The sequence below is a fragment of the Pyxicephalus adspersus genome, chromosome 2, assembly GCF_032062135.1.
Source record: "Pyxicephalus adspersus chromosome 2, UCB_Pads_2.0, whole genome shotgun sequence".
NCBI lineage: Eukaryota > Metazoa > Chordata > Amphibia > Anura > Pyxicephalidae > Pyxicephalus > Pyxicephalus adspersus.
In genome coordinates, this window is record NC_092859.1 from 118,238,119 (window position 1) to 118,263,524 (window position 25,406).

A 25,406-nucleotide genomic window follows, 5' to 3' on the forward strand; every position below is an offset into this window, starting at 1 on the left:
TTTTTTTTTTTTTTTTTTTTTTGTCCTGTTCATAAGGAAGTTGTCTAGTTAAAATGGAAATGTGCAATTATTATCAAATGTGGTGTAGGTTGGGTAAGTGAGAAAAGGAATTCTTCACTTTCTCTTACAGAGAAAAAAGAAAGAAGGGGGAGAGTTGGGTAACTGTAAAACCTAAAGCGCTTGAACCTAAACTGTAAAACTGTCCAATCAACCAGTAACCAGTCCAAATATTGCTTTTGTTCTTACCAGTATCTTTTTTTATTCCTCAGAAAATGATTTGCTGACAGCAAAAGTTTCAATAAAAGTCTATGTTAATTGGTTGACTGAAAAGAATACCGTTTTTTATTTACACTATTTACTACAAATCTGCTGCAGAGAGACAGAATTTTGTTTGTAGCTTTGGATGTGAGGGTTCATGAAATACAATGCAGTCAGGTATTTTAGTTGATGCAACTTGCGGGTTCTGTTTAATCACTTCTGATTTTGGTGTTGCTATTCTAGGCCATCAGCTGTCTGAAGCGTGCACTTTACTTTTCCCCATTTGATTGGCGAGTACTGTTTAATCTGGGGCTGGTTCATCTTAGTATGCAGCAATATGCCTCAGCTTTTCACTTTCTAAGTGCAGCTATATCGTTGCATCATGGGAATGCCACACTTTACATGCTTTTGGCAGGTAAGGATAACACTAGTTATGTCTTTGTATCGTGGTACTTAGGTCAGTCTCAGCTTATGTTCTTACTCTATATCTTCTCTATTTTAAGTGGCACTCACATACCTAGATGATACAGAGAACGCCAAGAACTCATATCAGCAGGCTGCCAGTCTGGATCAGTGAGTCAACATTATCTTGTAATTGTGATTAATAAAATCCGAGTGGGATCTGTTTTTAATGCTGCAAACTGGAACACTTAGTTGTGTTAACATTAGCTTTGTAAATAATCCATTTCATGTTATCTCCATCCAAACCACAACTTTTAAAACAATTTAGCTAATTCTAAACTGATTTCAGTGGATGTGACAATTTTTCCAAATAGTTAAGGACTGAAGGCTCATTTTTAAGTCAAATAAGGAAAATTACGCTTACAGTCAGGCTACTTCTGCACTGCAATGATAAAATATTCAGTTATGTATATGGTGATAAAAAACAGCATTTTTATTTGTTGGCTCTGTTCTTCATCTGTTGGTGTCTTTAAAAAGCAGGAATAAATATTCATCATCTTGCGGAATGATGTCAGAGCCTGCAACTACACCACTGATCACCAAAGTAGAGGCTGTGGTGCACAAGTCACACTTTAATTCTGGCATAAAATATTTTTTGTGTTTTAAAAGAATGGTGTTAGGATCTTGTAATGCTGTGTTTATATGTTATCAACTGCACAGCTGTTTTTTTTTTTAAATGTTTTGTTTTCTGGACATGTTCCCAAATATAAAGGGCCATTGTTCAACCACCATATGCACAAGTGCTGTGTAGGAGAAACCAGCATTCCTTAAGCCTCCACCTTATTCAGTGGGTTAAAAAAAAGTAAAAAATGTTATACTTTTATATTTCTGGCATTATCATAATATTACAGCGCCAGACTTTCTGTCTTTGTGACATGCTTTTCCTTCTCTCAGGACAGACCCTCTTGTAAATCTGAACTTTGCAATTTTGCTCTACAATCAAGGAGATAAGAAGGGGGCGCTGAGTCAATACCAGGAACTGGAGCGCAAAGTCAACATTTTAAGAGATACTGGAACAGAGTTTGATCCAGAGGTAAGAATAAGGACATACAACATAATGCCTGAGGCATGTTTAGACATTACAATCTGTTATATGACAGATCCAAATATATGATGATCTGCAGATTTAAAACATACTATTTGGCTTTGTAAGTTAGAAAAGTGTACAGAATTTTCAGATTTTGTTGGTTATTAAAGCAAACCATAAAATTACTTTTATTTTTAGTGAAAACCCATTTCCTGTTACTTTTTTGTGTTGGTGAATGTACAATTGAAAAATTATGTATAAATGGTCCTTAAATTGGAAGTAAGGCCCACTTTGAAAAATACATGATCAGCCAGGTTGTTATGGTTGTTATTGTAGAAAGGGAAAGTCGATGTTCTTCCTGCAGTAATCCATCTTACCTGCCACCAGGGAACTGTCAGAAAAGCTGAGCCGCGCATTTGCAGCTCACCGGTGGTTGCCAGGGAAACCCGGCTATCCGGCTTCCTTTTTGTGTGCCATGAATGAACTCCGGCTGGCACAGCCAATCAAGATTGGCAAAGATCGTAAAGAGGAAGAAGAAAGATGCTAGTGCCCTAAGATGGAGAAATAGGGATAGGTGAATAACACAGGTTTAGTTCCCCCTTACATGGGTCTTACCTTTATTGAGGTTTTTGTAATATATGCAGTCCTATATAAAACCCAACTCAGGCCCAACTTTGTTTTGGACTTGTTGGACAGGCTCTTATTTCATTTCCTATTCTGGAGATTTGCTTTCAGAATAACGCATTTTTACTAAAATGTGTTTATGGGGGCAGCCGGTGAGAACTGAAAATTTTTCTTTTCTGTGAATGTCCATAACCTAGCTATAAGACACTCCCTGAGTTAGAAGTTGGGCCCCTGCCTTTAGCTAAAATTGTGCAAAATTATTAATGTTTGGTGTTAATTGCTATGGACTCATGGCTATCATTTAATCTAAATTCTGATACTGATAAACTTTTTCTATTTCTATAGATGGTGGACATGGCTCAGAAATTAGGGGCAGCCCTTCAGGTTGGTGAGAGCCTTGTGTGGACAAAACAGACTAAAGACCAAAAAACCAAGCAGCGAGCAGGAGTGAAAGGACCAGGGACGGAGCAGACTCCGCTAGGGTCCAATCAGGCTCTGGGAAGAGCAATGTCTTCTGCTGCTGGATACAGTAAGGCTGCAGCAGGTAAGACACCCAAATAATCTAAACCCTTTACTTTTCCATACTTCTGAGATCAAAGTCCATAACTTTAATTTCTTTTAGGAAGCAGTGCACCTGTCTCCAAACCTCCATCATTACCACTGGAGCCCGAGGACCCTACAAGTTCAGGCTCTTCAACAGAATACAAAAAGAGTGCAAACTGAATCTAGTTCACTTGTGATTCTTCTGGTTGAATGTATTATCTAGAAAAATCTCCCTGTGCTTTTATAAGAAGAAGCCCAATTTATCCACTTTTAGATCTTTTACAGAATATCTGTTATCTGGACTAGATGTACAGATTACACTGGCTGTATGGGAGATACATTTTGTATATATAGATGTAATAAATACTTTAAGTACTAATTATGTCATTTTCTAGACCCCCTATTAAACTAACTTACTGTATGTTGCATCAGTGGTAGAGATAATGGTTTGCTTTGTACCCTCATAACTTGTGCAGATAAAATTATATAATATATATATATTAAATAGGCTGCTTTATATTAAAAAAAATATAAAGCAAATAAATGTATTTATTCACATTCAGGGACTTTCAAAATCCTTGCATTTGTTTAAATAGAAATTTAACTCCAAAAAATGCATGCAGAGGGAAAAGAACTAGTCACATCACCAAGTTTCCAGAGGAACAGTGTCCTAATCACACACAGTCTTCTCTTTATGGTAGACTTGGATATCGATACGACTACCTCCTAGAGAGTGTTGTTCACTTGGTTGGCTGTTGTGAAGGGGTTTCTTCTCACCATGGAAATAATTCTGCGATCATCCACCACTGTTGTATTCCGTTGACGTCCAGGTCTTTTGGCGTTGCTGAGTTCACCAGTGCTTTGTTTCTTTCTCATGATGTACTGTAGATTTTGCCACTCCTAATATTATAGCAATTTCTCGGATTGTTTTTTTCTGTTTTTGCGGCTTAAGGATGGCGTGTTTCAACTGCATGGAGAGCTCTTTTGACTGCATGTTGTCTGTTCACAGCAAAATCTTCCACATACAAGTACCCTCCCCCCTCCTCAAATCAACTGCAGGGCTTTTATCTGCTTAATTGATAATGACATAAAGAAGGAATTGCCCACACCAGCCCATAAAATAGCCTTTAAGTCAATTGTCCAATTACTTTTGAGCCCCTGAAATGAAGTGATTGTGTAAAAAAAGGCTTTAGTTCGTCACATTTTTATGCAATCTTTTTTTTTCAACCCACTGAATTAAAGCTGAAAGTCTGCAGTTCAACTGCATCTGAGTTGTTTCATTTTAAATTAATTGTGGTAATCTACAGAACCAAATATAAGAAAAAAGTTCTCTGTCCAAATATTTATGGATCTAACTGTATATGCATGTCCTAGATTTCCAATCAAAGTTCCAGAGATAAAACTATAACTATTCTGCCATTAAGACAATGTAAGTTGTTGGATTATGTGTTTGTCAAATATTTCTTAAAAATCCAGATTCCCATTTTGTCCATTCATTGTGCAGCTAAGCAGTATAAAAAACCATTCCACCACCTAAATGCCCAATTCACTGCTTTATTATTAGACCCCTAAAATCCTTTCCTTAACCATGAAGTTACAAATAAATATATTGTCTGTGCATTCTCTCTTCATATAGATATACCAAGCCACAATGTCTACTAGATTGTAAGCTCTTCGGGGCAGGGTCCTCTCCTTCAGTGTCACTGTCTGTATTCGTTTGTCATTTGCCACCCTTATTTAATATACAGTGCTGCGTAATATGTTGGCGCTATATAAATCCTGTCTAATAATAATAAGATCCAACACAAACCTGTATTTTACTGATTTATTATTATTATTAATAATATTAATATAGCTACAAAGTCAAATATTTATTTTATTTAAATGATTCTAGAACCCAGAAGGACTTTACACAGGTGGAGGGATGCCCTCACTGGAGATGTTGAGTTTGGCACAGTTTCTATGAAACTTGGCTTACTGTATTCCTTGCAAGGGCAGGCCTGCAGACAAAGCTAAATTATATTTGCTTAAAATACTGTAAATCATTTTTGAAATAAGCCTGTGGAGCATTACAGCTGCACTAGCTTATGTAAAAAAATATGAAAATAATGATGTCTTGTTGTAGACAGCAGGAAGTAGGTATGCAAAAACCAAGGTATATTGTGCCTAACAGGGATAAAGCATCCTCTACTCAGTCCTCTGCATTTATATGGACACTGCATCTTAAAGTGAATCCTTTTATGTATGATAATATACTAGGAAAAAAAGGGTCCATTTATTAAATAGTAGAAAAAAAAAGATAGAAACAAGGTTTTTGTTACTGAATTAAATACATATATTAGAACAGATTTTACAAGCAAACGCATGTCTGCATATGTCTCAGATACATGTGGCATGCTGCACAAGATATTCAGCTATTGAAATTTTAGAATCACAGCCCATTCACTCAAAAAAGCAATGTGTTCCTATAACCTGTAAATAATAATTACAAACATAAAGGAGCCATAAATTGGCATTATTTGGTTTTAATGAACTTGCACAGAAAATAAAATGCATTCTTGTAATATATAAAGTCAGTCGTCTGCTTTAAATAAGGAAATCCTTGTTAAATTCATGATAGAAAAAACTTTACCTGTTTTTGTATACATACAAATAACAACAAAAATTATCTGATGACTCCTTTTTCTTAAATCCTTTAGGGCAGTTCACTACAACACAAAAGCATATTTTTTAAAAAGGTCTTTAGGAGTCATGATCCTCATTTCATAGCCAAGATGACTCTATATCACCACCAAAACCCTATAGATATTTAGGAGGGGCCCACATTCCTGGTGGGATTAAGGGGAAAGGGAGTTATCGGGTATTAAATTTTGGTTCTTCTTTCCTCCGGGAGGGTTTATTTGAGAGACAAGCAAGATGATAACTAGAACTAGACCACTGCTTTAAGTACTTTCCTCCTGTAAGCCGGATCTTGGCTCGAAAGGAGATCCACTTTATAGAGCTTCATAAACATATTCATGTTGGACCGTGTAGCTCTAAATATTTGTATTTTTTACATTAGATCATCTGGGTTACCCCTTACCCACTGGGATTTCCGGATATCATGTTCAAAGATAACCTACTGTAATATCTTATTTCATACAGGTTTATTAAAAAATGTACTGCCTATTTGATAAATAAAGGTTATGGTTCTTTCTGCCCTGGATATAGATGGAGACCTTGTAAGAGGATGCTGTTAAATATAGTAGGTATGGTTCCCAAACTTGTTTATAAGAAAGTCCCATTGCTTGACGAATACATGCGACAAACCTTTTACAGCTCTGAAGACGTTCTTGGGGACCCCACATGGTACATTTGACTTCAATTTCTTGTATAATGCATTTTCTGAAGCACTGTAAACTTTTTTTCTTTAAATGAATAGGCTTGAGTGCCTGAAAAAGGGGTAATAATGTCCTATTTATTGCAAAAACCTGATATGAATTAAGGTGGGAAAGCCAAGTCTGCTCATAGAATTACTTTATCCTACATGATAATAAATAATGACTCTTTTAATAGTTTGTATTTTGATATCACTTCTGGCTGTAACAGCAATAAGTAAAGTCAGTTTAATAGAAAATTTCTTGAACTTCCTGTTTTTGACTATTCTGTTCAGTCTTTTAAGATTTATGGTAAGACAGAACTTCCTACCTCCTGACTCGGCTTCCTAATGAATCTATGCCTTGATTGGAAAGCTTTTCTAATTGTAGGCTGATCTTTTCAAGACTTTTTCCCATTCAGAACCAAATATTTTCTTATGGTCCACAAAGTCTGTTTTTGAAAGAAGATTGACCTTTCCCATCGTCCTTTAGCCTTTTCCAACCCTCTGTAGTTTGTCATGCATAGATATAGTCTCCTTAACCCCATAGGTTTGTTCTGTAGCATAGCATAGATGGCTTTGATCAGTTTATCCATCATCTCCACCAGAAAAACTTACCTTGATGTAAGTCTCTCCCTGATTTAAGATGATCTTTTTGCATGAATTAATGAAAATCTTTGCATTCTTTACCATCCTAGAATGATTTGATGTCTTCCAACCTGGTTGTGCTTGGACCCCTGCAAGTAGAGGTTTTAGGTGAACTCTTGCTGATAAGATGGTGGGTTACTCAGACCAGCTGGTTGATGTCTTCCAAAGCCAAACAGGAAAACTGGAGGGTAGCAAAAATGTCCTGCTTGTCTTGAAAACCCTCTGACAGCCCAGGTAACAAATAGAAGGTGATTGGGATTAGGGGCCCTATGTTGAGAATACGCTAGTGTCATACATATAACAAAGTTTAGGAAAATCATAACTCGTTTGGCAGATCACAGCAAAATATTGTCTACAATAAATGTGTATGAACAAAACAGTGAAATGCAAGCCACATCCTGGATAAGAGATGAGTGCAAGTTGAATTCCCTGCACTGTATGGCCCAGGCTAAACAGTAGACATGCACATAATCTGTGATTTAGATAAGAGTGATCACTAACAAGCCATCTTTTAGTTATTTTCAACCAAAAATATTTATTGGAAATGTAAACTATCAAATTGTTAATATATAAACTGATCAGCTAATTGATCAGTTCTCTCAAAACACATATATATTTATTTAATCAGTCAGAATGGATTGACAAAATTCTGACACAGCTCATTACCTTTGCATACATGAAATCCACAACAGTCAATCAGAGGATGGGGAATGCAGTGTGCATTTTTTTTATTATCATTCTGATAAGTGTTAGGCCACCTTAATTCTCACATAGGTGTATGGGAACACTTTCTAATGACTTGGATGTAAAGAAGAATATTAATTCCATGAATGTGAAATGATGGCATTGTACCGGTGAGATTCAAAGCTCAGGATTTGTGGTCCTTCAGTGCTGGACAAAGGAAGTCATAACACCGAAGTTTCCACCCCTGACCTCTCAGAATATCTTCAATGAATAGTAAATTCTTCACTATTTTTCTGCCTGATTTGGAATAAATACATTTTATTTAACTTATACTTGATGTTTTAACTGTTGGCATATTTTGTTGCTGAAAGTTGCCATTTTCTTGTCACTTAGCTGCATTTCAAATCCAAGGCTCAATTACCTCACCCAGTAATTGTGTTGGTATATGATCTATCACTAACATTGGTTGCTGAACTATGAAAACTACTTTATGTAAAATATGTACTTTATTTCAGCATTCTCTGTAAAAGACACCCCAACACCAGGTCAGTTTAGATGCTAGTTTAAAGTATAGAATGTAGGATCCTGGAGAACATAAGCAAATCACACAAGCAGAACTCAACACAGCAAGCTAACATCCATTTAAATTTTACTCACACTGAACTCAAGAGTACAAAGGTAGGAATCCTGTGTGCAGGTGTAACAGGCTCTGTTACATCCTATTAGCCAGACATTTGAATTCTGTAAGAAGTATTACCATTTATTAAAAAAAGTTACAAAGTTTTATCACAAAACGGTACATTACAAAAGTGTGATATCTTTTTCCAGTGCTCTGAAAACAATAGACAAAGCATAACAAAACTGATGCAAATATGTATTGTGGACATTTACCTAATGAGAATATGTTAGATGTGCACCTACCACATATCTGCATTGTTTATTACCACTGCATATTGATGACCTGATGGTACATGATAATAAATATAAATATTTGTTTTGGTGTAGAACTGTAACAGCAAAGTCAGTTACATCATCAGCTGCCTCCAACAGAATAGCAAAGCATAAAAAAGGGTTTACAGGAACCATTAAAGTTGAATAAATAAGCAAGCTATCAGTTGTAAAAAGATGGCGGCAAAGTTAAAACACAAAAGGGAATATAAAGTTGTAATATTTTGGTCCCAATAAATAAAACAAATCATAGACAGCACAAGGTCGGGAGATGGAGAGAAGAACACTGAAGAGTATGGTGTGAGACGTTAATAGTTATTGTTTGATTCCACCATGTGGTTTGTCAATGGGTTTTAATGGTACTACAGGCCTCAGTAAACTGGCTTTGAAACCCAACTGAACGCAATAGAACTCAATCATATATAATTATAATTTCTCAAAAGCTAAAGAATACCGAGTTGCTTGATGTCAACCACTGAACAGAAAGGCTATTATAGCCTATATACAGTCCACTGCTTAATCTTTACATTTTTAACAGAAGTGAACTTCTTTCCTTTAACAAATAACGGTGCTTTGATATTCACCATTGTCCAGTCAGTGGCATGAAGAAAGAACTCAACTGTGTTCAGATCCAAAGCTCAAACAGTGCGGCATTTGGATGCACGCTGGCACTACAATTTTTTATTAAGATTTGTATGCCAAAATATTTTGCATTATGACCAGCATTATACACTGAATAATAAAAACGGAGCACTAATAATATTGAAAAAAGAAGGCAGCATTACTTGTCAGGATTAGTACCCTACCTTCTTTTACATCAGACTCAAAGCAAACAACAATTCTGTAGCCTAACAGTAAAAGATAATTGCTGCAAGGTTGCTGGGGCTTTAATGTACTACATAAACCTTTATTTTTAGGACTTTAAAACATAGACATATTTTTTAATCACCTGTTACTTATGAGAACCAGCACCAAAGGAAAGGAACAGAAACCATTACCCTATTTATTACTGCAGAACAAAGGCGGGAAAAAAGTTAGAATGTACATAACGGGCTGGTATGCTTACAATATACAAAAAATTACAATATAAATCTAACTTTACCAGTACAGGCGATAAAAGGTAAATATACTATCTACAATCTGGGTGAGCAAGTTTAAGACAGAACGCACTGTAGATTTTATTTTTAAAAGGAATAGTCTCAAGCAGACAACCCATGTTGATCCAATACAACCAAGCCCATTTTCCCTTAACAATTTTAGACAACATGGAGAAATGCTTAAGTTGCTATGGGCAAAACAAACAGTCTGATATTTTTAGACCTTTAGTGTGGCCTAATTATATATATTTAAGACTATAAGACTTTAGTGCAAATGAAAGTGGCAGTGTCGCCCACAGCAACCAATCAGGAGCAAATAATTATCTATAGCTTCATTGAAATTGACACCAGATGTCCAATCTTGTGCACAGGTTATTAGAATTATTCCTAACTGAAGGGAATACAGTGCTAAATGGCTCTCATGAATAAAGAGTGCCTGTCATTTATAGTTACCAATCAGATTTTAAGTGACATTTTACTTCTCAAAAAAAAAATAAAAATTAAACTAGCTCTTATGGACAATGTGGATACATGAGGCCCTGCGTCAAGTGCTTTAGCTTTTATACATGATAAATACCTTCATTATGTAGAATTGTTTTTATGGTATAAATGTACTGCATCATGTTGTAAAAAAAAAAGATCACATAAAACCAACATTAGAATCTGCATTCAGTGATTCTCTGAAAACATTGTAAAGCATGGCTCTAAGCAGCTTTTAAAGTCTGAGATTTATCTTTTCAGTGCCAGCAGCAGATATGACCTGTGCATGTCTGTAGAACCAGATTATTTCCTCATTGAGTCTTAGCTTCTGAAAACAACAATCCTTCTGCGGATATAGCATCACCCAACCCCACAGTCCTAACTGGCTCTTTGCATATGAGCACTGGTGTAAAATAGAAGGTCACTCCGCCTTTGCTCCAAATTGCCACAGGTTCCTTGGCACTCACCCTGGCAGTGGGACCCATGTCTGTTTTGGAGGTAGAAAATTCCAGTGGGCTTTTTAGCATTACTTTTGAAGGTTCAATTTTTTCACTGGCACAAGCTTGGCTTCCAGCAATCCGAGCGCCAGCAGCAACTGCAGCCACCTGATTTTCCCAGAAGCCATCGACGGTGGCAATAATGTGGTAGGCTAAAGTGTGAAAGTGGACTCTGGTAAGAGCAGAGTCTTCATGAACAGAACCCTTTAGGATCCAGAACAATATATCACTCACTATTCCAACATCTGGGATACCTGACCATGCTGGGAGTGCAGAGTGAGGACCAGAGGATGACTGGCTGAGGAAGAGGAGCTCTTGCTCATTAAGGCCCACAGAGCTGATCACTGGGAAGACCTGCTGACCAAAATAACAGAGAAGGATACAGAGACCTTATGTGAAAAGGGATACAAATCATAAACATACATATCACACAATGTGCACAATGTCTTAGATGTGGATTATTTACCAAGACAAAGTGAAATGAACAGAGAGAAATTAACTCACAAAAGTAATCTTCACTTAATCTAACCTATACATTTTACTTCCATCAGTTACTACACTTTGAAAGTCATTTATACTGATTCATGGTATAAGACTGCAAATCTGATACATGTTCTGCAATCTAAATACCTTCAGCTTTTAAAAATAAGAAAACTACTTTTTAAAGACTCTTTACTAAAAGTAAAAATTATACCAAGCGTCCAATGCATAATGAATCTCATGTTTTAAAAATATATTTATAAAAATTGTTATATAGAACAGTCAGTCTTGAAACTACAAATAGAAATGTAAGAGCACATAATGAGTGGACAAACCAAGAAACCAGACAGAACAAGCAAAGTAAAATAACTTTCAGTTTAAACTTTAGAAAGTTTATACATTGGGCCTGATTTATTACAGCTCTCCAAGGCTGGAGAGGACACTCTTTCATCAGTGAACCAGGGTGATCCAGCACACCTTGAATGGATTTCTTTAAAGTCTTTACTAGTTGTTAGCAAATGTTTTCAATCCTGGACCAGATCCATTTCAGATTTGCTAGATCCCCCAGGTTCATTGATAAAAGTGTTTAATAAATCAGGCCCATCAAATTGCAATTTTTTAGACGCACTGTTAATTCTCTCCTTGGACTTGCCTTGTGTTAAGCTAGGTACGCACATCAAATAATTCTCACCAAAGGCGAGCACGACCATGACGTGTACAGCACCAGTTTCTTACACTTTTTTTAATAGGAGGCCTACACTGGCTGTCCTGACCTTGAGAAGTATGATATCCTCAATACCTGCTCGTCAAATAAGATTTATAATTAGGTTTAGTTTTTCCCATCTGGGTGGTTACCTGGTAAATGATTCCTCTCATTAAATCTCCATCAGTCATACTAGCCAGCTCGAGATGAATGAGAATATCTGAAGGGACGTCTGACAACGCCTTAGCCGCCTTAGGGCAAAGAGAAAACAATGTTGAATAAATGGTCACGTTGCCAGAATCAGTGATGAAATTGCTAGATATAGTGGTAACAATTCAGGTTGCAGAATGCTAATACAATATTAGTTTTGTAGTAGTGAATCTTTTTACTGTCTTACCTCTTGCAAGCGGTTGGCTCTGGCCTCCTGGGTTAACCCTTCCATCATGTGCAGCCCAGAAAGAACCAAAAGCTTGGGCTGGAAATCTTCCAGACTGGAAAGCAGAATCTCCAGTGACGTCATGGCTCCATTGGACAAGTCATGGGAAAATATAAACCTGCTGGCAGCAGGAGCTTGACCGGAGCCCCACTTCTCCCCTACAAGTAGCAAAAGATGATTAGTGAATAGTGTCCTCTGCCTTATTCAACCATTAATGCTGCTAAACAACTGCATATATTCTGTATATGTTTTACCAGCTTTATATTCCAGGATAAGGTGATACTCATCCAGCTCCTTCAAAGATGCAGGGGGCACGACAATTTTTTCATCCAATAATTCATGTAGCTTAGGGCCTATTGGTCCACACAGGAGAACCTAAGTTGTAAAAAAAAAAAAAAAAAAAAAAAAAGATACAACCTGTCAGCCATAATTATACCTCCAGCTGAAGTCCAAAGGATGTGCAGATCACTTTAATTTTCATAACATGTTGATTAGTCATTAGGAAAGGTCTTGCTAAAATAATTTTATCCTGATGACTCTGCGATCCCAAAATACCAGCACAGTATCACTGACAGAACACAGAATAATGAAGATGCAGGTTTATTTTTACCTCCAGATTTGGATGTGTTGCCAATCTCTGTGCAATAAGAGCAGCATTTCCTCCAACAAAATGCTGCAAATAAAGGAAAAAAAACAATTCAGTGACTCAAATGGGAATAAAATCAGAAATACAATACACTACCCCTAGCTTTGCATGTTAGAGCAGAAGTGCATTCAAAAATATGATCAAAGTATTATTCAATTTTAAAAGGATAAACAGCTTAAACAGCTAAAAACAGCTTTTGTAACAATAATAACCATAAAGCGATGATCACACTAGTGTTTTTTTGTCGCTTAAAAACACTTGCAAAAAAGATTAGCATTGTACTATGTAGGTTTATTTTCTATCCTTTTTCTGACAGGCAGAAGGAGGCAGCAGGGTTGCCATATGTTTCACACACTGTATGCAGTGTCTAGGGGCAGCTTCTCCTGAAATCTACATTATCTTGAATTAGAACCCTGCTTGTCAATGCCTATACAGTAGTTTTATTTCAAGAAAGAAAAGAAAAAAGACCCCGCTCTGCCAGGCTTTGCAGCTGCCAGAAGCCGGAAAAGGCCTAGCTGTTACTGCCTGTCACTGCTCCTGGGCGCCTAGTGGTTCTCAGTAATAAAAGACTACATTAAAATGTGTCTTTTATATATCTGGCCAGAATTCAGCTTTGATGCTTTACCAGGTATAAAAGGACTGTATCCATGTGTGAAAGATCTAATAAAAATTAGGTTTTGCTGACTTTTTATTGGTATTTGCTCTTTGCTTACAATCTATGTGATGGGTGTCAGAACACTAAATGAAAGGAAATTTGTCATCCCCCCTAAAGGATAAAAAAAAGGATATATTTACTTGTCAAGTCAGATAGTTGTGTGTTAAAGGAAAGGTTGGTTTTGTGTGTTTTCTACTTTTTCAGTATATGACTGTGGAATGCAATAGAGCTTGATTTGATATTTCCATTGTTACATATGATATAATAATATGATAGGCAGCTAATAAGCACAAACGTCCCTGCACAGTGATTGTGATCCTTACACACAGATGTGGCTCAGTGACGTTCTGAAGTTACCTTGGCTCCTGGATCCTGAGAAGCAGTGCGGGAGATGTGCTGAAAGCTGTCAGCATCACTATAGAAACGTTCAGCGGCTGCACCTCGATGCATATAATGCTGGAAGGTCTCTGCCAGATCCTCCGGAGTGTTGAGAACCAGGTGATCTCCTCCGGGTCTTGGGCCCAGACCCAACGCTTTCAGTAAGCTCACCCCGGAGACTACTACGTCAACACAAGCATTCACCCTAGAAAGGAAATTATTTAGGATTATCAGACTCTTGTTTCTATCTATTGTCAATCGGCTAAAACTAAAATGTGTACGTATAGCCAAAGATTTGTCTTTAAAAATGAAGTAAAGTCTACTTATAAAACAGTGAATCTGTCATTTACTTAAACATCCCCTGGTAGAGAATCAATAATTGCCATTGAAACACATGGACCTGGAAGATTCTACATCTGGGAATGTTTCAGTGAATGTCAGATTTACTGCTTTATAAAGTGAATGAAATGTTAGAAGCTTGGTTTGCTTTTTTCATAACAGACAATTTCCCTTTTGCAGATTTTATTCTGGAAAAAAGCTGTCACAAGAACGGAAATTGAAGAGAAAACTTTCTAATGATGACAACAAACCCCGATTACGGTTTTATCATTTGCTCATTCTATCCAAAACTTAAAAGTTTCATAGACACTTTCAAAATAAAAAACAAAAATCAGCACATCATATTGATCTCTCTATACTAACTTCTAGAGCTCTATTTAAAAATAGGGAATCTGACTTTCCTTAATGGGAATCAATTACCATAATTAAAACACATGGACCTGAAAGATTCCCACGAAGGAATGTTTGAGGATATGTCCGATTCCCTGATTTATAAATAAAGCCTCTAAAGTTCACTTTCCTTGAGCAATTTTTGCCGCTCTTGCACATTTCCCTGATTGCATTTCCTGCAAGCCAACCGATTCTTGCACAGTTCCTCTTTGTGTAATGAATGGCCAGTTGATATTTTAAACAATGACCATCAATATTTCACAATATACTGAAAACATCTCCAGCACTCAGTAACAAACATTCATCCAAATAGTGACAAGGGAGATTGGTGCCACCCATGGCCCGGGTTGTGTGCCCGCCAGTACTCACCCGACTGCCACCTTCTCCCAGTGCTTGGCAGGCGCGGTGATGAGTTGGTCCCATGCTGTGGAGAGGGCTTCTTCCAAGGAAGGGTTAGATGGCGGCTCCCCGGAGGAGATGCTCTGTATGGATGAGGTCAGATAGTCCTGGGCAGCTTCCAGGAGCTCCGGCTGCAGATGGTGGAGGAGCCCCACCGCAATGGCCATCAGGCCCACACAGATTTTCACCCACATGATTAGCAGAGTATAAACTAAGAGTTACCTAACTAGGAAAATAAATGGAAATATTCTGCTGCTTTATCAGTGAAGGGTGCAGAGCATCATACACTCTCCCTGCTTAATAAAGCCCAAATATTAATGGCACCTATTAGGTTTGTGCCCATTAATTCTGACACAAGCCACCATCTTCAGCAAGCCCACAGAATGACACAAGCTCTCAAGTCTGGCCACTTCACTGACTACTCCTATACTTGTAGCAGAGACAGCTGCATCTCCACAAGGAACAGCAAGGAGCGCTAGGAATGAATGAAAGTGGAGCGCAGGGACAGCACGGACCCCCCGGTGCACAGTCACCGACAAAGCTACTGCTACTGCTACTGCACACAGCGGCCGCTGCGTAACTGGGCTCTGTGAATAGCGCCCGGCATAGGCTCACGTAGGGAAGAAACAGAGCCTGTCTTCCAATGAAGAGCTGCGGAAGGTCACCTGAGGGGTTTGACTGTGAGCGCACAATGAGAACGAGGCGTAACACGCTCCACAGTCTCTCTAGCGGCGTCCACGTCACCAAATGCCGATGTTAGCTAACAACAAGACATTGTATTTGCCTGAATGTGGGGGACGATTTTTCTTGGCGGCCATTTTTCCGGAGACAAAGCGCCTATTGACGAGCGGTCTAAATGGTCTCCAACAAAATGGCGGACGCTGTCTCATGCTTAGTTGTCTTTGTGGTTCCATCTCCATTATTATTATTAATATTTTTAAACAGGATTTATATAGCACCAACATTTTACCGCACATCTATTCATAATGCATAGTATAGGGTGAATGGGGCTATAGGGGGACTTTTACTCAGCAAATAGGCTGTATTATCTGCGTTATGGCAAACAAGCCATAGAATTACTAATTTAAAACCACAGAGGGAAAATTGTTTACATGAAAGACACACATTGGGCCTGATTTTTAAAAACTCTCTAAGATTGGAGAAGATACACTTTCATCAGTGAAGCTGGGTGATCCAGCAAACCTGGAATGGACCTTGTCCAGGATTGAAAACATTTGCTAACATATAGCAAATGAGTTTTAGGAAATCCATTCCATGTTTACTGGATCATCCAGCTTCACTGATGAAAGTGTATCCTCTCCAGCCTTGAAGAGCTTTAATAAATCAGGTCTATTGCCCTGGCTCAGGAATTCTGATAGCCGGAACCTTTGGTATAGTCAGGGGTGTAGTGGAGCGGGCACGCCGTACCCTTATTTTTTTTGGGACCTCAAGGCGCTTACCATGGATAGCCAAAAGGATCATTGGTGTCAATGTGGTGTTTGACCTGAGAGTCAAAAACTGCTCAATGCTCAAGGAACCCCTGGCACTTCTTCTGGAGGAACCCTAGTTGAGAAACACTGGCTTAGAGTATTAGGGAGGAGACTGTGTCAGTTTTGCTTCACTCCTGATGTGCTCCTGAAATCAAGAAAGGCATTCACAGTACATACTGAACACATGGGGCCTGATTTAAAAGAGCACTCAAAACTCACTTTTTAAAACTTGCCTACCCATCTTTTTCTGCCTTTCGAAACCCCCACTACTTCGCACCACTCCATATCTACCCTCCTATTGTGTATACATTTCCCCACCTCCTAGATTGTAAGCTCTTTGGGGCAGGTAGTCCTCTCCTCCTGTGTCACTGTCTGTATTTGTCTGTCATTTGCAACCCCTATTTAATGTACAGCGCTGCGTAATATGTTGGTTCTATATAAATCTTGTTTATTATTATTATTATTATTATTATTATTATTATTAATAATAATAATAATAATAATAACAATAATAATAATTTATTAGATCTCTCCATGGCTAGATAGAATACACTTTCATCAGTGAAACTGGGTGATCCTCTTGTTCCCACTCCTTTTCAGTTCATTCTGACCAGCACCATTAGGTATCTAACATTTACAATAATATATACTTTTCACAGAATGGGTGTCAGTATAGGGCACAATAGGCATTCTATGTTTGCTTTTATTCTAGCTATTGCTAGATGAATTGTGTCCCCACGGCAACTGCAAAAACTTTAAATCAATTGACCCTCGCTGCCCAAGCAGTGCTCTCAGCCTCAATATCCACAGACAATAAGTAATTGACTGAAGCAGACAGTATTCACACACAACAAAATGAACTGAAAAAACACATACAATAAATTTCACATAATATTTACTTTTTTTAGTTTCTGTTTTGTTTTTGATTTTTGATGATATAGAAATTTTCTCAAACATAAATGTTCATATATAGTTTCATACACATGAATATGAACATAGATGTTATTCTATTCATTTCAGTTGTAAAATCAATGAAAATCTCCGGGGACAAAATATTCCAAGGACAAACTTTCGAAACCTACTCTTATCTTTGTATAGAAGGATTGGTGGTAGTTATGCCTGAATATATGATGGCAATAATAAATGTGGTAATGTTTTTTGGACACATAGGGCTTTTTGTCGGTGATTTGTTCTTTCTATTGTGATTGGTCAAATGGTCAGGAATTAGTATTATTGGTTCCTGACCTATAATCCATAATGTCAACTGTCTAAAAACACCTGACATCACAAGACAGCATGCATGTGATTGTGTGGTATGGCTTGATTTTATGAATATTATATGAATCAGGAAGTCAGGAAGAAATCTCTCCTTTGCTGCCTATATTTAGGCAGCGTTGTAGTGAAGGTGTGAATTTCATATGTTACAATATACTTTAAATTATAACTGTATTTGTTATGTATTAGTATTAATTAAAAGTTGACAATAATATGTACAATATTTAAAAAAATACAAAATATGCAAAATATTTACCAAAAAAATACATGTGATTGTGTATTTTTATTCATATTCCCTTTTAAAATTAGGAAGAAAGTTGGGAATACAATAATATGATTGCTAATGCTAGCAGGTGTGATTTTTTTATAATGGGATAATGAGACGTTAGATAAAATGGGCAGTAAGGTAAATTATCTCTCAAACTGCTTTAAACCCTAACTCTAAAAAAAATGAAACCCACCCTTGCAGTATACCCCTCACTGCAAGGGTAAAATGCTTGTTTTCCTCTGGAAATAATAGGCACTTTTGCTTACCTTATTCCTCATTCCTATAGGCTCTTTCTGTGATCTGACCAGTTCCCTCTAGTCTAAGATGTTTGCCTTTTGACATCACCCTGTACAATACAGGACAGGTCAGGACACTGAATGTTCTCCCACAACCTGTGAAACCCCTTCTCTGTGAAGACTATATCACCTGGTCTTGTTCCTGCTGCTTCTGAAGAAGAGTATGAGATAGAACAGATACAGGATTCCAGACTTATTTGGGACTCTTTTCAGTATTTGGTGTATTGTAAAAGCTATGGCCCAAAGTAATTTTCCTTGGTCCTTTAAAACAGTGGTCCCCATCCTTTTGGATGTCATGGACCACTAAATTTATGAACTCCTGGAACCGTGTGTCACTTAATAAGGAAGAAACTTCCCCCAGAGTGACATCATTATGTCAGAACCCACCCACTCTCTCATCGCAGGCTCAGACCCGCAATGGGAGAGTGGGTGGGTTGTGTCAAGAAACACAACCCCCCCACCTCTCTGGGCCTGCGATGGAGGAAACATAGTCCGCAACTCTGACCGTTGCGCCCCCTCCCCCCCAAGCGGGGACCTTCTCCTGACCCTGCTTGGGGGTGCACTGGCCAGAGACGTAGACCTCCAACATTTTCTTGTGCACCACAGGTTGTGGACCGCTGCTTTAAAAGATTCTTCATGCACCACTTCTAAGTTTCATTTAAAGTTTCCTAATAGGCTGGGAGAAGACCAAGTCAGTGGCAAACCTAAAGGGAAGGGGACTACTGTCATAGTACTAGGAAATTGTGCTATCATTAACTCCTCTGACCTTTAGGCTACATACACACGTCAGATGATTATCATCCATCACGAGCCTCAGGGTATGTCTTGGACGAGAATCTGATGTATACAGTGGCCATCCAACACCTGCCTGGGAGTACAGTTAATTACTTTTTTCTGTATTCAATTTTTTTTTTTAAATAAAAAAGGGGTTAAATATACATAGTAAGCCTATTACTGGCACTTTTGCCAAAGGTACAATAAATGAACAAAGGTACATAAACCGTAGTAGTATCTTCTCTGGAATTACCTCTTTTTCCTATGTCATTATGACAGTCATGTTATCAGTTTCAAGCAGTCCAAAGTCAACTTTTCAGTTCATGGGTGCAGCTAAGAGGAAGAGCATTATGCATACTGTAGTAAGCCATTATGTTCCATTCAGAAAATACCAAGCTTGCACAGGCAGATGTAGCTGCACCCTACAAGCACTCAGGATAGTTGTAAGAGGCAGTGGCCCTCTTTAAGCCAATACAGGAAGAATATCTTCAAACATATTGTAGTGTTTTATTGTTATATTAACTTTTTATGAAGAAAAGAATAATCATTTCGAGGCTGGATGAAAGGTTTAGTGTAAAAAAAAGTTAAAATTGTTAAATAATACATTTTTATAGAGGTGCCCATTTAAAAACCCAAAAAAATGGAATACGAGGGGCAGAAGCATTTGGTTCTGAGAGTCCTTCCAAATTAAGGACAAGACAGGGTGATACATGGAAAAAGGAGCATGCACTGTCAGGGTGAATGAGGGGCAGATGAGAGGCTCTGCCTCTATTGCTTTGTTTCTATGAGCAAGGAAATGCTGCTGGCTGGCAGGATCCAAAGTATTCTATTCAAATATATTATAAACAAGAGTACAGGGTTCAAAAATGTGTGGGGTTTTCCAACACTTCATAAAAAGAAGGGTCTTAAAAGCAAAGTAACTAAATTTTATCTCTGGTGGGTGGGCACAGTTCCAAACACAAACCTGTATATCTATGTTGTAAATGTTTTCAATGATAAACATATTTCCCAGCATTTATATAGCACCAACATATTGCACAGCACTTCACCCAGCATGCACTGTTGTTGACATCAGTCTCTGTTCCAACCACCCTTATTTGTGATATTTATCAAAAAGTAAGCGAATTTGTTCCTGCTTTTATGTTCTCCACTTCTATAATGCCAGATTCCAGTGGGAATAGGATTTGTTCCTTGTTAAGTGACTTCTAAAAGTGTGGAATAGAGGTACCATTATACCTCTTATTGGTATACACTCCATTCCCTTAAATAGGGCAAGTGGCAATCTCCATTAGGACCTATGGCATTCTCCAGTTTCAAAGTGAAAATTAACACCACCAAATCTGTTCCTCCCATTTTTTCTATACCAATTGGTATAAATACACATACAATGGAGTGTTTAGTACTGAAATCTAAAAAATGTATTAGGTTTCACATGGAAGTGATCAATTTCAAGGGGGAAATGCAACACTTTTGTTATTAGTATATTTTTAATGCACTTGTTGTCATATGTGCCTGCTATGTCTTGTGTAACTGGACCAATGTCCAGAACAGATGGCTGCCACTAGGGATGGGCAAGCGAGTTTTTAAAACTCGATCTCGTGGCAAATTCCTCCACTCTTGCTTGAAAAAAAAACGCAGAACCTTCGGAAGATCGAAGAACTTTTTTATGAGAATGCCAGAGGCCTTCTCGCTCCTCCCTAGCTGCCAGCCATCTTCACCACCTAGCAGCATCAGTGTTATAAAAATATTCTCACGAAGGCTTAGTTCTTAAAGCTTCTGGAGCCTGGAGGACATCACATTGCTGACTGTGTGGGCCTGGGCTAGGCAGTGGCAATCCCTGAATTTGTTTTTATCTGTAGTTTCAATGTGGTTTCGATGTAGTTTCTTCAATGTGGGCCCTTTTTGGGTTTATTATTGAAGCTACTCACACTGACACTAGTGTGGGGGTTGTTGTATCACTGACATTGGTCTGCCTTTCTTTATTTTCTTTGTCTGTTCCCCCTGGGCCTAGGCTTTTTCACAAACACTGTGAAATAATACTCACTTAATGATGTCACATTTGTGGTTAGGCCCAAGTGCCCTCAGTCTTATACACCCTGACACCAATGATAGAACTAGAAGGATAAGGCTTAGTACACTAGAGTATATCCACTGTAAATGTTGTGGTAGACAGATATTTCAAATGGTCATTAATTATTACACAGTATTACACAGTATTTATATAGCACCGACATATTATGCAGCATTGTACAACACCCATAGTCATAAGAGCTCACAGTCTAATGTCCCTACCATAGGGAACCTGGATCAGACATCCCAAAACACTGCATATTCTGCCCTCCTGATTATTTTTTTTTCAATGGACACGGAGATAGTTACACATTCATAAACATGACACTGCTTATGCGTTTTCGATCAATATTTATCAGCATGTCCATACTATTCACAATTAATCAGAAGCTAAAAAAAATTAAATTTTTTTCAGATCTGATCTTTTTTTTTTTTTTTTTTACCAAATTAGAAGTTGCATGAAAAGTAAAGATCTGTGTCTGGGTACTAGCCCCAAGGGACACTGATTACTGCTTTCTGTACACTATGATGTTACGTGGTGCTGACCAAGCAGTCTATATTAGTCCTTAGTACATGGGGGCAGCCTTTGATAGTCTTTAGTAATGTAAGCAGTGTTGATAACCTATAAAAATAGTGAACTGCAGACAGGGACAATTATCCTGCTACTCATAAACTGAAAAAAAACCTGATGTCATACTGGCCCAACTTCTTTACACAGGCTTAAAATAAACTGCATCTGTTAAACCATGACTAATAACTATGCTTCTTATAGTAAGCCATGCCAATACTTTGCAGTGCCAAACACTTTTTAAAGTGGGCCATCTGTCTTCCTCTTGGACCCCACATCCCTAGTCTGTCCCTGCCCATGTAACCCTAATTCAAAGCTATGGCTAAGTAAAAATTTTTGCAGCTCAATCTCAGATTTTAGTATCAAGTAGAGCTCTCAAAAGCTGCATATTAAGGTACAACTGTTTTTCAGGTCCCCAGTATATAATTGTTGTATTCCATAGTGGGATTCTATAATACATGACAGCTAAAAGTATTGATAGTTTTTAAATCTACCCCTTTAAAGATGCTGAAGACTCATGTTAGATGTTTGTTTTTATATTGTTACAATGTGCATCTAATTGTATCAATTAAAGAATTTGTGTATTTTTTTATTGACCATTTTATTCCTTTCGTTTTCATAGCCATTCTTCCATAGCATCTACATCTCTACAACAATTCTGTCTGGAGGTTTTCACTGTGTTCATGCCTGGCACAGATTTTGGTTTAATCTTCAGAAATGGCTGTACATGTACTGGTTAGTGGTCTCCTTCAGGTGAAAGCCTATCTATTATTTTTGTTCAGTTTACCCAATCTTAGTCAATGAAACAATTAGATTATAAAGTGTGTTCAGGTAATACATGCCAAGTTAAAATTCCTAATTGTTGTACAGTGTTTGGTAAGATAAAAACAGACCATATGGAGATTTTGCAATCAGGTTGGTAAATATACAGCCAGGACCATGCTGCTTACTGTGGGTCTGATCACAGAAGATTGTCTAAAGTATATGGAGCATATCTAAATGGGTAACTGTGCCTAAGCAGCACCCTGACAAATTAACCCTCTATCTGGGTTTTCTCCTAAAACATAGCAATGCACTTGCAGATATGTGAAGTTGCCTAGACACTGCTGGGCCTAATACCTTAATGGCTTAATAATAGAAAACATTGTGCATAGTCACTGCATATAGGACTTGTGTATCTCTTTAATGATGTCATAGGCTTGTATAAACACGAGGGGGCCCATTCACACTTTGTATTGCGTTGTAAATGTTATCTGTCAATGCAATTACTGTGCATTATTGCAGCTCAACCAATTTGAGTGGGGTGTTATGCATAACTTCAATCCATTATTGGGTTTAACAGCAATTCACTTATTTGGAATAGGGTGGAACCCCCCCAAACAGAAAACAGACAAACATTCGGTATGGAATGTAAGCTGGGTGTGCCAGCAGAAACGCGATGGGGTGCAATTCAAAAAATGGCATTACACCACCACTGCCTGGTACCACAACATAAACATTTTACTGCACAGGAGAGGACTTGGTGCTTTGACTGTCCTGTAGCTGGAAAACTGACAGACATGGAATTCTTTGAAAATCTTCTGAAATACTCATTTCTTATAATTGTTGCTTTAGTAGCATTTGTCTTATCAGCACCTTAGTCATCTGCCTGGTGTTTTACTGGCTCTGATAGTGCTATTAAGAGGTCATAAGACCAGACAAATTTATAGATGCACCCACTGAGTTGTCAGAAATAATGAGACCATTTGGCCAGTGTTTCTAAGCAGATTCTTGGTTATCTAATAATGTTTTAATGAGAATAAGATCTATTCATATTTTCATCATGAATACAAAAAACTAACAGGTTTCATGTATCATGAGTAAAACTACATTTTGTTTTGCCTGTTCTCCAATCTCTCTGCCCTTAGCATACAACAAAGCCAGGATCTGATCTGACTCTTGGTATCCTCACAGAAGCCAAATATGGAATATTTATTTTAGATCCATTTTGGGTTTAGTTTACACTAAAGGCTAATGCACTTTAATTCATTACAGCTTTAAATTATTCACCTATTTATGATTTTGGGTATTGTATATAATGAGCAAAATACATTTTTTTCCTAGCTTCATATTTTGCTTCCCCTTAGTTCTGCTTCCCTCTAGTTGTTCTTCCCCCTAGTTTTTCCCGTAGTCCTTCTTCCCTTAGTTCTTCTTCCCCCTAGTTTTTCTTTCCCTAGTTCTTTTTCCCTCTAGTTCTTCTTCCCCTAGTTCTTCTTCTCCTGGTTCTTCTTCCCCCTAGTTTTTCTTCCCCTAGTTCTTCTTCCCCTATTTCTTCTTCTCCTAGTTCTTCTTCCCCTAGTTCTTCTCCTAGTTCTTCTTCCCCTAGTTCTTCTTCTCCTAGTTCTTCTTCCCGCTAGTTTTTCTTCCCCTAGTTCTTCTTCCCCCTAGTTCTTCTTCCCCTAGTTCTTCTTCTCCTAGTTCTTTTCCCCTAGTTCTTCTTCCCTAGGTGTTGCAACAATTGACAACTGAGCTTGTAAGTGTCATCTGCATCACGGTATGGTATGGTATGGTTATCTTTGGAGTCAACCCAGACATCCATGTTAGTATCCCCACCAAGACAAAGTCTGGAAAGTTGATTAGGGATGGTAGAGCAGGAACATATGTATGCAGACATCACAGGGGACATTGTATGTTGTAGTGAGTAGACATGCCACATTTTGTAATTATTTTATATTAGGGAATAATGATTGGTATGATATGTTTTGAATCCTGTGTTTTTAGAGTGTAAATGTTGGGGAGATATAAAATATTTTAAAGTCAATGTTTTCCCAACTTTATCATGTGTTGCTTTTATTGCTATATACACTGCATTCTTCTTTTATCTTTGCCAGTGCAATATACAAGGTGTTTAAATGAATTCTTCAGGCTGACATGCTTTTTCCCTGATGTCTCCCCAGTACTGACAAAACTTTGTATTGTGATATACAATTAGGTTTGGCTCACATTAGTGGTAAAAACCAGGAGAGTTTACTGCTCCTGAGCACCCAGGAAACCACTAGGTTTCTTCCCCTGTGCAGATATTTTAAGTAGCCACAAAAAGCCTTCAAAAGTGGTGTTTCATTTCTACTGTTTCTGACTCCACTAAAATGTTTGATAACAAACATGGAAGTGGTAACAAACAGTTCAAGTCTTTGCGGTTGCCTGGGTCATAGTACTTATGTAGCATCTGAAAAAACACGCAGCAACACTGCTGCCACCAACCACCAATAACACAAAACTGAACCATTTGTTGCAACAATAACCATTTTTTGCAAGTGTAGTAACACTACAAAATTGTGCTCCAGACAAATTGAAATCGTGGTCAGAAGCAAACCAAGTTGTCAAATGTATTAAAAAGAAGAGCAGGACTGTTCAACGAACTAGAACCAAGGATGTGAGTCTCAGAGGTGCTTTCTTTTATTAAATCTGACCACTTCTGTATATAGTACTCAAGGCAATAGTAAGGAGTGACTGTTAAATTCCTACAAGTAATTCTACCCATGACCACTAGATGGCATAGACGCACGCCTGTGGAGCGCTCAAGGGCAGTTATAAACGTTGACCACTAGATGGCGCACTTCTGTTTTAAACATGAATT

At 37.9% G+C, this 25,406-nt stretch overlaps 2 protein-coding genes across 3 annotated transcripts in view; one reads left to right on the top strand and one right to left on the bottom strand.

Moving 5' to 3' along the window:
• The window catches only part of BBS4 (Bardet-Biedl syndrome 4), a 7,779-nt gene extending 4,444 nt beyond the window's left edge, over positions 1-3,335 (top strand). Inside the window, exons 7-11 of the mRNA XM_072402116.1 lie at positions 502-673; positions 762-831; positions 1,615-1,753; positions 2,717-2,915; positions 2,994-3,335. Of these exons, the coding sequence (XP_072258217.1) occupies positions 502-673; positions 762-831; positions 1,615-1,753; positions 2,717-2,915; positions 2,994-3,094 (681 nt within the window). The 3' untranslated portion in view covers positions 3,095-3,335. The remainder of the gene's footprint in view (positions 1-501; positions 674-761; positions 832-1,614; positions 1,754-2,716; positions 2,916-2,993) is intronic.
• Positions 3,336-8,340: 5,005 nt separating this feature from the next.
• ADPGK (ADP dependent glucokinase) lies at positions 8,341-15,940 on the bottom strand. Of its 2 annotated transcripts, none has more exons than XM_072402114.1 (7): positions 15,020-15,940; positions 13,901-14,126; positions 12,853-12,915; positions 12,497-12,617; positions 12,204-12,400; positions 11,959-12,057; positions 8,341-10,977 (listed from the first exon to the last, which is right to left on the bottom strand). In XM_072402114.1, the coding sequence occupies exons 1-7, from the start codon at positions 15,241-15,243 to the stop codon at positions 10,438-10,440; spliced, it is 1,470 nt and encodes a 489-aa protein (XP_072258215.1). In that variant the 5' UTR covers positions 15,244-15,940; the 3' UTR covers positions 8,341-10,437. The 2 variants fall into 2 exon arrangements, with proteins under 2 accessions (XP_072258215.1, XP_072258214.1); XM_072402113.1 differs by having other exon boundaries at positions 8,341-10,980.
• Between the last annotated feature and the right edge of the window lie 9,466 nt (positions 15,941-25,406).

Coding starts and splice junctions, on each gene's coding strand:
- ADPGK (XM_072402113.1), bottom strand. CDS start 15,243: ATGTGGGTGAAAATCTGTGTGGGCCTGATGGCCATTGCGGTGGGGCTC. Junction 14,127..15,019: donor TGGGAGAAGGTGGCAGTCGG/GTGAGTACTGGC, acceptor TTTCCTTTCTAG/GGTGAATGCTTGTGTTGACG. Junction 12,058..12,203: donor GAGCCAACCGCTTGCAAGAG/GTAAGACAGTAA, acceptor CTTTGCCCTAAG/GCGGCTAAGGCGTTGTCAGA.